Source organism: Anser brachyrhynchus (genome assembly GCF_964034855.1).
Source record: "Anser brachyrhynchus genome assembly, chromosome: 3".
Lineage (NCBI taxonomy): Eukaryota > Metazoa > Chordata > Aves > Anseriformes > Anatidae > Anser > Anser brachyrhynchus.
This window is the reverse complement of record NC_137696.1, coordinates 28,820,728-28,835,191: the sequence shown is the minus strand read 5'-3', so window position 1 is coordinate 28,835,191 and position 14,464 is coordinate 28,820,728. Positions and strand designations below refer to the sequence as shown.

Below are 14,464 nucleotides of genomic sequence, written 5' to 3'. Positions count from 1 at the left end.
TCTTTCGAAAGGGGAACTTCACATTGCATAAGGAGTCTCTGCATTTTACTTTACCTTAAGTTATGTGGAGAAATACTGCTTCGTCAGGATTTTAAGTGTTGCCAGCAAGAAGACCTCAGCACGAAGACATCGCTTTTGCCAGGCTGCCATCTCTCCACGGAGGCTCCTTCCCACACAGCGAGGTGTGACACCAGACTTCTGCTACCTGATTTTCTGCACCATTTGTAGAGCAGGGTGCTGAGGTTGGTGCACCGCGCTATCCTTTCCTGATGCAGCAGCTGAGGCCATGCTGGCTGCCTTCTCAGTCCTGCAAAGCTGAAGGTCTTGGTTTCACCTGTGATCAGTTTAAGGATTTTTCCCCTACTGGCCACGATCTTTGATTTCCGCAGACACCACCTGTAGGTCTCACAGAGAGAAGCCGTGGGCACTGCAGAGCTGGAGGGGAAGAGCAGAGAACATCGCTTCTTCACCAAAACAGCTGCAGGGAAAAACAAAAACAAAACAAACAAACAAAAAAGATAGCTGGTCCAAAAGGAAAATCCACACACACGGAGTTGCTCATTTTTCTCCACTGATGCCACAATTTCCTTTGCTCCCCCTAACCGCAGTCACCACCCCAGTGAAGCGTTCTGCCTCCATTCCGCTAAAAAAAAAGGCTCAAACCTCCAGTCCCTCTCCCCTTCTCGTTCTGGGTGATGCTGGTTATGGTAACACCATCCCAGCAGAAGCTGGCCATCAGGAGCACCAGAGATGGGGGTCTCACTGCGCTCCTGCAAGCAGAGCAGCTGGCAGCATGCTGGCAGCAGCCGCTGCACGGGCCCTGGGCTTCGTTATCCCCACAGCTTCCAGCAGATGGACGTTATTTTGACATTACCTGGCATCCACAGACAATTTTGGAAAGGTCGCACAAGGACAACGGCATTCAGCTCTGGGTTCAATGGGACGTTTTCAGCTCGAGCTGCTGACCGTGGTCTAAAGCCCTCTGGCTACCCTTGTGCATCATTAGTCAGGTGTTTAAGTGGCACAGCTAAACCCCTCCAAATACATCAAGGAAAATCCAAACCCGCGAGTCTTCAGCAAATACCGTCGAGGTTTCCAGCAATGTGTCTGCCTTCGGGGCACCACCAGCACCGCCCCGCAGCCAGCCCGACGTAAGCGGTCCCCACGCAGGGGCTCTGCCCACGGAGTTTGCCTCAATATTTGCTTCTGCCGCTTTCCTGGTGCTTGGGAAAAGAAAACTGGGACGTTGTGGTGCCGGGTGTCGCTCCACCCCCGGGCTGCAGCATATGGACCAAACACCTCCTTTTTCGTGATAGCTTGCCAGCTAACTCGTCTAAGTCTCTGCTGTGCGCTTACCGTGTGCGGGGAGATTTTCAGGGAAACCAAACCCACGGCTACTGAGGCTGGCTAATAGCGCTCGTGATAATTAAACACAGTCCTTTATTTTTTTTAACAGTGTGAGAAGAAGAGCAAATTCCCTCCCATGGCATAAAAGTGCAAGACCCGCCCCCTACGATGAGTATTTAGAACAGGAACTGCTGGAGCCTGGATTTTACCTGGTGTTTTAACCCAGACCCTGTGCTCAGCAGGAAGCAATCCCATTCATTTGGGTCAGAACCTTCCCACGTGGCCACAAAAATACAAGCAGAAATTATCACCCCAATTTTGTTAATTCCCGTAATCCCTTTCTCAAGGGAAAACAGGCTCATCTGCAGCGGGCTGGGGAGGAGTCCTGGAACGTCCCGGGACACAGATGCTGTGCCTCTAGTCGATGCTGGCTAACGCCAAAATCTCGAGGCTCTAGCGACACGTGCAGCACTTCTCTTCGGGAGCACCGTCCCCAGGGCACGAGCTGCGGGGTCAGGTAAGCGCCGAAGACCTCATGGCCTGCTCAGGCTTCCCGGGCGGCACTCGCGGTATGCGCCACTGCTACGCTGCACCCTCCGCTGGGAGGGCGACACGGCCATCAAACAAACGAGCAGAGCCAAATCCAGGCCCTAACGAATTCACCCAGCGGCTCCAGCAGGGCAGAGGGAGCCGCACGGGCCAGCAACACAAGTACAAACGCAGGAAACCCAGCAGGTTGCACGTCCTGTTCCACAGCATCACCGCGGCTATTCTTAGCTGCGCGGGCTGGCGTGAGGAAAGCCGTGGGGGGCCTACAGCGCGGCGACCAGAAACGGGGCTGCCTTGAGGTGAGGGGGGAATAAACCACAGCCACACACGGTCCCCTGGGGCATCAGCTCCTCGGGTGGGAAAGCAGCAAGGGGGAGATGTTCTGGGAGCTGCGTCTGGTCCCCGAGGTGGCCATGAAACCATCCAGGGGAGCAGGTTACGGTCTAGGAGCGGCACGGGTAAAGGCAAACGTAAGCTATAGGCCTGAGGCTTCCCTTCCCATCCTATTAATTAAAAATCCCCTCATTAGCATGTCTTACAGGGGATGTTCGTATTAAGGCTAAATCGCATCTCATGGCGAGGTAGAAATAGCTGTGGAAAATGGCAAAATTCATACTCATGTGCAATGCTTACAGTACGAGCAAACACACCTTGCTGGTGCGTGACGAGTAACAGGGAAACACGAGAGGAGAGGAGAGGAGAGGAGAGGAGAGGAGAGGAGAGGAGAGGAGAGGAGAGGAGAGGAGAGGAGAGGAGAGGAGAGGAGAGGAGAGGAGAGGAGAGGAGAGGAGAGGAGAGGAGAGGAGAGGAGAGGAGAGGAGAGGAGAGGAGAGGAGAGGAGAGGAGAGGAGAGGAGAGGAGAGGAGAGGAGAGGAGAGGAGAGGAGAGGAGAGGAGAGGAGAGGAGAGGAGAGGAGAGGAGAGGAGAGGAGAGGAGAGGAGAGGAGAGGAGAGGAGAGGAGAGGAGAGGAGAGGAGAGGAGAGGAGAGGAGAGGAGAGGAGAGGAGAGGAGAGGAGAGGAGAGGAGAGGAGAGGAGAGGAGAGGAGAGGAGAGGAGAGGAGAGGAGAGGAGAGGAGAGGAGAGGAGAGGAGAGGAGAGGAGAGGAGAGGAGAGGAGAGGAGAGGAGAGGAGAGGAGAGGAGAGGAGAGGAGAGGAGAGGAGAGGAGAGGAGAGGAGAGGAGAGGAGAGGAGAGGAGAGGAGAGGAGAGGAGAGGAGAGGAGAGGAGAGGAGAGGAGAGGAGAGGAGAGGAGAGGAGAGGAGAGGAGAGGAGAGGAGAGGAGAGGAGAGGAGAGGAGAGGAGAGGAGAGGAGAGGAGAGGAGAGGAGAGGAGAGGAGAGGAGAGGAGAGGAGAGGAGAGGAGAGGAGAGGAGAGGAGAGGAGAGGAGAGGAGAGGAGAGGAGAGGAGAGAGTTGCTGAAGTTGCACCAAGCTCTCGAGCAGCTCACGGCAGATACAACGGTCCTGCCCCCCTCAGTAGTATTACTGGCAGCTGCATTTTTCTGCAGTCGGTACTTTTCTCCCAACAAATGTGATCAAGCTGCAGTGTTTCCAAACTGAAGCAAATGAAGCCGAAAAACACCAAAGCATCTTCTGTCCTTGGGCAGCTATGTCCCAAAGATTTTGAAATCAAATAAAGCAGGACAAGCACTTGTTAGCAAAGCCGCTTTATTGACCTGTGTGTTAGGTAATTAACAACTACCAACCAACAGGACAGGACGATTTTTTCATTCCTTTCAAAGGCTATTCTTCTTAGGAAAAAAGTGCATTTTGCATAATTGCAATTAACTCTTCACGTATCAGAACTCAGCAATTATTCATTTAATTGCACCTGGAATCCAGACAGTTGGAGGGCACCATCTGACATCCAATTTTTTAATTCCTCTTCTACTCGTGCTCCTTGTACTTGTTTCTGAGATTTCGGGTGACCATGAAAGTGCACTGTGACTTGTCAAATTTCTTCCTAGGGACTGAGCTAAGAAAGAAATCCCAACTAATAGTACTTGCCATTCAAGAGCTCCATTTATTTTCTCAGGACTTCCAGTACTTCATAAAGTTAGAACATTAGCATTTATTTAAAAGGAAGCCAAAATGTAATTTCAGCAATGAAATACGGCTACGCCAATTATATTTCAGCATTGTTCAGAAACAAGATCCAGGACATGAAAAAAAAAAAAAAGCGAAATTAATCCCACGTGCTTTTGGGAGACATGGATGAAATGTATTTTTCAGTGTTGTGGTTTTGCTGTTAAACCATTGAGATAACGTAGCGAATGCGAAAAAATCTAAACGTGAGCCTGCTAAAACATGGTGCTGTACCTCAAAGGCAGTTAACTGCACAGAGCAAAGGTCACAGGGAATCAGACCTCCTGTTATCAGCAGAGCCGCATTTGATTTGGAAAATTGTCAAGACTGGCTTTAGCTCAGGCAAACGGAGCATCCGCCTCTTTCCGTCCAGCAAGGAAAAAGCCAAAATTAATACAGAGCCGAACAACTAAAACACATATCTGAAAAGGGAGTAACTGACGCCTTGCTATGAAACTAAAATAGTCTGAGCATATTTATCTGCCTTTAAAAATAGTTGGCAGTGCTCCCCATGCCATCCGCGTGGAACTCGGAACATCTAGCTGCACGGCTCGCCCCCTCGGTCCCCCGGGCTCTCCATAGCTGAAGAGATTAGAAGGTGCAGCCCAAGAGGGGGCAGGGGAAGGAGAATGGCAAGAATCTTTATCCCTCCTCCCCAACCCCACCAGTCGGCGTTTAATAAACCCAGACGGCCGGATTGCAGAAGCACAAAGCAGCATCAGTTTAGCTCAACTTGTTAACTAGCCTTGGGACACTCGGTGGGTTTTTTCTTTCTTTTGGGAGAGTGGGTGAAAGGAATAAGCCCTGGTACAACCCTGGAAGTCAAAACGAAGTGAGTTCAGCACTTTCAGAAACACCAAAATGCTGTTGATTGTAAAATAACCATAAAATCCAGGTACTTCCAGTCGTTCTTCAAAAGACGGGCTGTACTGGCAGAGGAGCTTTGGACTCATTCCTGCGAGTAATTCCTTGCATGCAAGTAACTACTCGTCAGCCCGATGAAACGATTCATGAAAGCAGAAATTTGCAGGACTGAGCCCTTGCCATGACTTTTGGGGAGTCACAAGTTGGAGCTAGTCTTGCCTTTTACATAACTACGTGTGCACCCGTGCTGAATACCATGAGGCAGCAATAAAAGATATTACCAAAAGTCTAGAGTGGATGCTGCACGCCGTCGAGCCTAAAATTATAAGGAGCTCCACAGAAGCGAGTTACTCTGCTGAAAAGAGTAAGTTTCACAGAACTGTGACGAGCACAGTCAGTGCCCAAATTAGTTCTGCCCCACAGGCAGCAGGTTTCCGGATGAGACATGAACTAAACACAAAATATTTCACCCGGTGATGTTTGGCACATCTCCGACACATTTAATCAGAAGCATAAACGATCTAGACACCGAAATACAAACTGATTTTTCCTTAAAATCAGCGTTCCATTTCTTTTTATTTTAAAAATTCAGGAATGTGATACACAATACAATCAGCTCCCCACCGCTGCAGTGTTCACTTACATGAGATTCACTAGTTTCATGCTTTGTGGAAAAAAAAAGACAGATTGCGCAGTGGTTTTGAACGCTCCCGGTACGCTGGAACCACGATCTTCGGGATAAATCCGGTCTGTGTAACCACACACAGGTCAGGTTAAAAAATCAAGCTGTACTGCAAGGTAGGAGGCTGAGGCTGGGTCAAATACAGCCAGGACGAACCCCAACATTGCGTTGCTGCTGCTGCACAGCCACCTGACCTGACTATTTGCCTTCGGTGCATTGACCATTGAGGGCTGAGGAGGCTGGAGGGCCCCGTTAACACCAGCTGGTGCTGCGCTCGCAACACGCCGCAGGACAAAGAGGCCGCACGGCTCCCCCTCCTGCCCCCCTCATCGGCATCATCACCATCACCACCACCATCATCACATTCGTATCCTGTCCCGATAATAAAAATAATGCGGGGGAGAGCTTCTTGTCTTTTAAGCTAGCCATTGCCTGCAATGGACACAGTAATAGAAAAATATGACTTCTGGCACAAAAAAGATTAAATAGTTACAGTGGAATTCGTGAGCACAATTCCATCTATGCAGACGCATTTACAGAGACTGTCAGCCAATGGTGGCAACTGCCACGACTTAAGGGTTGCTCTCTTTTTGTAAAAGCAACAGGAGAGAAGTAAGTCAGGCTTGTCAGTGCTACAATGGGGATTTTTGGTAATTTTTTTTTTTAAATAAACTAAAGAGCAGTAGTATTTATATGGCGCATTAGTGATATACAGCAGGACCTCAAAGATTCATACTAATGAGACCAATTTTAAACTAGCAAGCAAAATAATTAGTGAAAGTTTACCATAAAAAGCAAGGACACATTTCAAAAAAAAAAAAATAGTACTTTGTTCATTTCAAAATTTACTTGGATAATACTTTGTAGTATACTAGCAGTGGTAGCATATTTTGCAAATGTAGTCTCATACAAGATCTCAGTTAACAGTCAACTCTAGATCATATACAGGTAACAGGAGAAAAGAGTTAAGGTAATTCAGACAAAACAAACCCACATATAAATAGCATATTAACACATTTAAGTTAGTTCAGGAGACTGTACAACGAGCGTGACCACGGAAGCGGCTCCGCAACGCTGATGCTGGCGGGGCACAGCGCTGAGCCGAGGGGACGCAGTCGCACGCCCTGCGGATGCACCTCTCCAGTGAGAGGTGGGGGGCACCTCAACAGCACCAGCACCGAGCTAACAAAGCCCCCGAGAGCCCGCTGGGGCCGAGCCCCGCAGGGCTCAGCCCCGCTATTCCTCCCCCTTGGCACGCGGTGCTTGGCCAACGCGTCGGCATAGGGCACGGAGCGAGGCCGGGCAGCCCGCACGGTTAACGCACAACACTGGTAATCCACCCATGGATAATCGAGAGTTGACTGCAATGCTCTGCTGAGAAGTTAGGTAAGACTACTGACACAACCCGGGCCAACCCGGGTCCGATGAGCAGCAGGCTATTCTGAACTACGTGTGAGCAATTATCATACAAGATGCGTAGTAGAAATGCAAACTAGCAAGGTGTTCTGTATCTGGAGGTGAAGCTACATTCCCTTCACTAGCAAAACATTCTTTTAAAAAATCTACATTTAAATACTGTTGAAAACCTGAAAACCACAGCATCAAAGAATTTTGTAAGGCCAAGACTATCCTCAGTTCCCTCTGTTGTGCCAAGGTATTGCAATGCATTTGCAGGAGTAAACACAATGTAATTTAGTATCTCGTACTCCTTCCAGCGCCCTCCAGTAACAGATCTCAGTGTTCCTCACACAAGAGTTAAGCCTCACAACACCCCTGTGAGGTAGGTATTATCCCCGTTTTAAGACAGGGAAACTGAGGCAGAGTGTTTATCTGACACGTCCAGAGTCATACAGCAAACAGTGGAAGAAGTGAGCTGCTTTCCAGTTTGGAGCACAGGAGCAGTTGATTCATCACAAGACATTATTTCCCATACACAACTTCCAGGTGGATCAGAAGGGTCAGGGTTTTAGACCAGGTTCCTTTCATCTTCGACTCTCATCTAGTCTCTGCCAAACTCACAGAGTCCGCGGATCAGCTTCTCTTCTGTTAAGGTGTAAGTTGGCAGCACACTGTAACAGCTTCTTTAGAGCCAGTTGTCAGTTAACTGATTTAACATCTTAAACCATAGAATCAGACACCTGTAAGTGAAAATTCGTGATACACGTCTCAAAATGTACAATACAGTGAGTGAAATCCTACTCCCCCAAACACTTCAGCAGAAGTCAGTGGGGCGCTCCCGAGGGTGCGGCGGAGACCAGGACTGCAGTCACTGCAAGTGCTCACAGACACTCAGCGACAAGCAAAATGCATCACCGAGTCACTTCGCACGGAGGCTACCGTCCATGCTTTCGAAAAACATGAGTTACGCTGTCAGTGCTCGACAAACTTTCCCCCCGATAGAGCTGACAGAACCAAGGGATTCTTTATTACCAACAGAGCATCAGTTACAGTTGAAGCTCCAGCTCTTCATTCCTAGCACTGAGCCAAATATTCTTTAAAGTCGAAGACTTCTATGATGAGACACAATGCGGAAATAATGAAAAACACCAGAAAATACATAAAATATTAAAGTATGCGTTACTTTATCTGCCAGTCTCACGTCTTGATCACAGAGCAGTATACAGTAGCTTGAACTTCCATTTCAATAAAAACCCTTTCACATCTGATATTTTCACAGGCAGTTATTTTCTTTACCTCGCTACCTTACCAGAAAAAGCGGGGACAGCTTCTAATGATCATATGATGCTTCCTTTAAAATATGCTATACGATAAATTCATTAGAAAAACCTTCACATTTTTTATTATATAGGTTTAAGAAAAATATGTGAAACTGACAAAGTGGTTTCCAGTTTTAAGTAGTTATATCTTTAAAAACGTTCTATCAACTTTGGTTTCCTTAGGGCTTCTAAATAAACAATATATTAAAATATCTACAAATCAAATATTAAAGGAAAGAGCAGGTCCAAGAAATCTGCAATACAATCGAGTTCCTATATGCTTATCCCTCAGATGCCTTTTCACTGGAAAGAAAAAAGTAGTTTGAAGAACAACAAAAAGTGTCTCGGCTGAAATGTTGGAACTGGTTTTCTGAAGTTGTTACAGCATCGGTGCACTTTCTGTCTGTCTCAGTACAAAGTCAACACAAATATTGTATCATGACAGTGACATTATGTTCTTTGAAACAAGCATTCTAGGTTTAGCAATACGACAAGAACAAGGACTTCAGCAATTACACTACTTGGCAAAATTGCATCTCCAACATCTGTCTCTTCCTCCTGCAATGCAGCTGTTGTCAAAGTCACCACAACTCAGGCAGCACCACCCCCGGAGTTACAACGACGATTCAAACTGCTCATTTTGATCGGTGTTTGCCTCTAGCTTAACCGAAGGAACGCTCTCCGATTTAGTCCTTCTGGTTTTGTTATGCGGAAATTCAATGACAACCTCTGAGCAAGAAATACTAAGCGAAGAAGATTTTTCTGTCTTCTTTCCAGTACTATCTTCCACTGTTCCACAGCACTGCTTCAAAGCACACTGAGTTCTGCAAGGAAACTCGCATTTCCCTCTCCCTGATTCAGAGCCAACGCTGGCAAACTCAGGCTGAATGGTAGTCGCATGAATCCCTTCGTCGTGAAAGATCTCCTTTATGCGCTTTGCCACCATCATGTACGTGGAAGGGTCGGGACACTTGATGTGAGCAGTGCCAATGATCCGACTCCCCGCTAGCTGCCAAATGTGTAATTCGTGGACTGCTTCGACTCCTTCGAGGGTGCGTAACTTTGAGTTCAAAGAATGAACATCTATTTGCTTGGGAACAGTCTGCAGAAGTATAAGGGCCGACTCCCTAAGTAACGGGTAGGTTGTGTAAAGGAGTATACAAACCATAATCAAACAAAGGACAGGATCTAAGTATAGCAACCAGCATGGACCTGCCACCGTAACGCTCTCTTGCTCAGACGTGTTGGCTCTGCCAAGTGTTGGGGCTAAAGTAGCATTCTCCATGCAGTGGTTATTGACGCATGGATTAATGCAGGGCCCATCTTTGGGGCACGGATTCCACAAGCCATAGAAGAGCAAGGCATTCACTACCACAATTACCGAACCTAAGGCATCTCCAAAAACATGCAGAAATACTCCACGCATGTTAAGCTGCGCGCTAGAGTCTTCTTCAACCTCCTCTACGTCCAGAGGATAATGGCCAGCATTCCCATTCACTTGTAGGTCAGTCGTGTCGTCTTTCATATCACCTGACAAGAAAGCAGTGCAACGATTAGGCACATGATCTCACACCACACGTTACCACAATTCTGTATAAAATAAGAACCAATGTGAAGCTTGCCACGTTCCGTACAAAACCGAAAAACAAGCATCTCGACCCATAACATTCAGCAACGTTTCCTCTGGCTGAGAAACGTTCAGTTGTTCCAATAAGCGATCTACACAGCCTGAAAGGTAATCGTTCGTACACGGCGTTTAAAGATGTCAACTGGCCAAGTATGAAGATGAATGCACTTTAATTTGTTTTACCAAAAGGCTGTTTTCACATTTTCCAGTTGTTTAATCATCGCTGTTCATTTCTTAAACAAAACACAGACTTGCAGAGCATATGCATACAAGCAGGTTAGGTAGCTAACTAACTGATACTTGCTTCCTCTTCCAAAAAGCCAGGAGAATACCGGCTGAGAATTACATTACTAAAATCTCTCTTGAACCATAGGAGTGCATTTCTATTTTATATCACATTTTATGAGGCCGGAAGCTCAAAAGCAGCATGGATACTACTTTATAGTCACTTCTTCTCTTCTCAGGTTGAGTAGTTCATTTCCAAAAGACTTCTGAAGTCAAGGAAGAGGGAGCTTTTCTGAGATGGCGCATGCAGCCAGCCGAACTGTGAGATACAACGAGCTGAGCTTTTAGGTCTAAAAGGCAGAATTTAGCAGCAGCATTAACTACAGGACAGCATAAGTCATCACTTACACTCTCAGAGGCTACAAACTAGCGTTATTTGTATTCTAGTGTACCTGAAAACATATTTTTAGTACTTTTTTTCAAGCAACGTATAGCTGTTGAGTGGCATATAGCTGCTGATGCCCAAAGCCATGCGTCACAAACCACACAATTAGTAAATGAACATTTTAGTGCCCTCCTTTGTCAAAACTGGCTGTGATATTACCACTGCACCACACCTAACTAGCTATATAAGAGCAAAGGTACACCCCATTATAAAGGGGTAGCATGAAATTTTTGAAAAAAAAAAAAAATACATTTTCCAAACTTCACAATTGAAATTAGTTTACAAGTTGAACCTCTTGTGTTTCTTTAGAAGATCTTTGGACAGCAAACTTCCCGTGTTAAAGAAATGTAATGAGCATTGGCCACGGGCCTGACCAAGTAAAACAAGGAGCGCTTAGTGCTTCCATGGTCATTCAGTTCAGAGCTTTGTAAACATTAACATGTTAGTATGACCTCCGGCTTTTGCCACTCTGCTCTCATGACTGTAATTCTACCATCATAAAAGTGTCTGCAGGTTCTCTCCTCCCCAGAGAAGAGGTAGGCTCGTACAAAGGCAGCTGAGCAGGGCAGTCCCGAGCCCCAGGCTTGTTATGTTGGGCACCACAAGTCGTCCTCAGGCTCCAGCTATGTTTTCCACACAACCTCTAGGAGTTATGAAGTATGGAAATGTCACCGGGGCCAGTAATTTTCCAGAGAAATTAATAAATTAGAGGAAAACAGCTCAGGTTACAGAGTTCAGACCTCAGGGTCCACAATGAGAGCAAGGAAAGAGGACCTTTCCTGGAAGCGCTGCGAACCGAGGAGATCTGGAGAGTCAGCAGCCTCATCTACAAGGGGCAGAAAACGGGAAGCGTGGCTCCAGAAAGCGCCAGTCTTTTTAAGGGTAAATGGCTAAATGTGCCAATCTGAATTTTGATTCATTTAAATCTCTCTGTAATACTGTGCAAGCCCAGCCCCTAAGGCTATCGCTAGGTTTCCACGTCAGCCCCAGGAGAAGAGGCTCTACCCAGCCCCGGTTCCAGCAGAGGCACAGCACCCCGCTCCGTCGCCTCCCCTCTCCTCACGCGCGCATCCCACTGCTTCTTCCAAGCCTCCCAGCACCTTCACCTCTAACTCGTCCACCGGGCAGCGGTGAATAACTCCAGCCATTACATAATCATGACATGGCAGAGAAGCAAACATAAACTTACTTAAAAGTTTCACTGTGACCAAAATTACGCCCCATTACTTCCTAAGTACCCACAACAAATTATCCTTTGTTGCCAGGACATCCACGGGATGTTCCAGACAAGCTACCCCCAAACAGGAGGTATTTTAATCCATGCTACAAGTCAACCTCTTAGCCTTCAACCAGACAAGAATGTAGCTAAAAGCACAATTTATCCTTCAACAAGCCAAGAAGATATCAATTAGATCAGCGGCTAAATGAATTTTACATTGTTTGAAACTAATTATTAAGATACCTTTGTTGGGACTAACACAACATTAAGAGCTTATTATGTGGTCAAGAAAATAGTGTAATATATTCAGGGGAACTTTCCTATCCTCTTGCAAAACCTATCTTTTCTAAACCAGCAGAACGCTAGAGGAAAAAAAAAAAAGAAGATAAAGAGAAATAAATAGAGAAACTGCAAGTTTCTCACATTTGGACTGGAACATCTGAAATACCGAAACTGTAGCAAAGTTCACTCCAAGGAAGAAAGTGCAGTATAAGCTAAACCAGTGGTGTCCTGATGCTGCCCTGGAAATAAAGGAGAGACGCGGGTCTGAAGACTGAAACCCTTTCCTCCCTGTCACAGGGATGCCACACGACCGAGGCTGAGAAGTGGCAAACACACCCTCTCCGTGCTGCGAGCACACAGGACTTGGCTTAGACCAAGTGACTTCCAAATAAAGCACCCAGGCTTCTGGATCCGTTAAAAACAACCACCCAAGGAATTCCCTCCCACAAAAAGAGACAGTTTAATCAGCATTGGGAAGGGAAGCTTTAATTTTTCGCTCTGCATACAAGACAGTGGGAAGCTGCCTGCTACGGAAAGCTGAAGGAAACTAACTCAAAGAAACCACGTGCGTGCTCTGAAACCTGCTCTGCATTCAGCAACTATCGCACCACTTCCCCAGCTCTGATTGGCAATTTCCAAGAATTTCTCCTTCTAATACGCACGTCACGAAGAAGTACAACACCACAGCAACAGAACGTACTTCGGTGTGCTGCGTCCAGAGGGAGAAAGCCCCTCGGGCAGCTCACAAGCGACCCAGCGGAGAGGTCTGGCTGTCAGGACCACGGTGCTGAGCTGCGCTCGGGCTGAGGCGCGGCCAGTTCGGAAGGCGTCAGGGCAACACCGTGTGACAGCTCGTGTCGCTAGGCAAAAAACGCTCGTCACGTGCCTTCGCGGCCAGCCCCAACTTCTCCCAAGGGAGACCGCTTTACCCTAAGACTCCTTCACACTCCCACCTGTCCGCACGACAAAAGCACGATGCGAGGTGCTCCTAGCGCCCGGAGAAAAGGCTTTGGGTAGTGCTGCCACCGCTCGCTGCCCCTTCCCAAGGAGAAGGATGGGTGGTCCCCACGGAGCTCGTGCCGGGGGCCACCGGGACACCCACCGCCACCCTCGGGGAAGGGACCTCTGCCACCCTCACGCCGCCTCCCTCCTGGGCTGCGCCGTGGGCACTCCGGGGGCTTACCCAGCTTCTCCTGGCCGACCCCGTTGGAGCTGCTGCAGTTCTCCACCAAGGTGCTGGTCTCCTCCCGGTGCAGCGCGGCCTCCCCGTCCCCCGGGGGCTGCTCGGGCTTGGCTCCGCCGCCGAGCCGGGGGTGCCGGCCGCCGCCGTGCGAGTGGCCGTGGCCGTGGGCATGGCCGTGTCCCCCGACGCCGTGGTGGTTGAAGAGGCAGAGCCCCAGCAGGTTGACGACGAGCCCCGCCACCCCCACGGCGATGACCACCAGCGGCTGCTGGATCTCGTGGGGCTCGGTGAAGCGCTCGATGGCCTCCAGCAGGATGGTGAAGCAGAGGGCGGTGAGGAAGACGGCGTTGACCAGGGCGCCCATCACCTCGGCGCGCACCCAGCCGAAGGTGTTCTTCTTGGTGGCGCGGGTGCGCTGGGCGAAGCGCACGGCCACCAGCGCCACGACCAGGGCCATGACGTCGGACAGCATGTGGAACGAGTCGGACAGCATGGCCAGCGACGCCGTCACCCGGCTCACCACCACCTCCACCACGAAGAAGAGGAAGGTGAGCGCCAGCATGCACAGCAGCCGCGCGCGCCGGTTCTGCCACCACCACCGCCGCCCGCGACGCGGCCCCGACGCCGCCGCCGCCGCCGCCATCCCGCCGGGGGGCTCCCGGCCCGAGGGGAGGACGCCGAGCCGAGCCGAGCCGAGCCGCGCCGCGCCGAGCCGAGCCGAGCCGAGCGCGGCGGAGCCCCGAGGGCGAGCGCGGCCCCGGCCCCGAGCGCGGCCCCGGCCCCGAGCGCGGCCCCGGCCCCGGCCCCGGCCCCGCCGCCGCTCCCTGCCGCGGCGCCGGGCGAGCAAACTTTGCACCCGAGCCCCCTCACTCTTTCCACACGGAACCCGAGCCGGCCCGGCCACGCCCCCCCGCCCGCTCCCCATTGGCTGCCGGCGACGCCCCCTCCCGCCCCCGCCGCCCGCCTCGCCCGCCATTGGCCGGCGCCGCCTCGCGACGGGCCGGCCCCGCCCTGCCGGCACCGCCCGCCGCACAGCCTCGCCCGAGGGAGGCGGGGGGGGAGGGCGGGGCGCCGCGTGACGTCCCCCCCGCGGCGGCCGAGCCCATTGGCGGCGGCGCCTCGGCCACGGCCCCCTCGCGCCGCCGGCCCCGCCCCGCGGCGAGCGGGACTCGTGCAAAAGGTGCGCGTCTCCACACGGCCCGGCCGGCGGGCGGGGCGGGGGGCTCCGTGACGTCACGCGCG

General features: G+C 50.3%; 1 protein-coding gene across 1 annotated transcript; it reads right to left on the bottom strand.

Moving 5' to 3' along the window:
- Window positions 1-5,401: 5,401 nt before the first annotated feature.
- SLC30A1 (solute carrier family 30 member 1) lies at window positions 5,402-14,037 on the bottom strand. Its single transcript, XM_080585863.1, has 2 exons — window positions 13,223-14,037; window positions 5,402-9,771 (listed from the first exon to the last, which is right to left on the bottom strand). Exons 1-2 carry the CDS (start codon window positions 13,863-13,865, stop codon window positions 8,855-8,857), a joined length of 1,560 nt encoding a protein of 519 aa, XP_080441989.1. The 5' UTR covers window positions 13,866-14,037; the 3' UTR covers window positions 5,402-8,854.
- Between the last annotated feature and the right edge of the window lie 427 nt (window positions 14,038-14,464).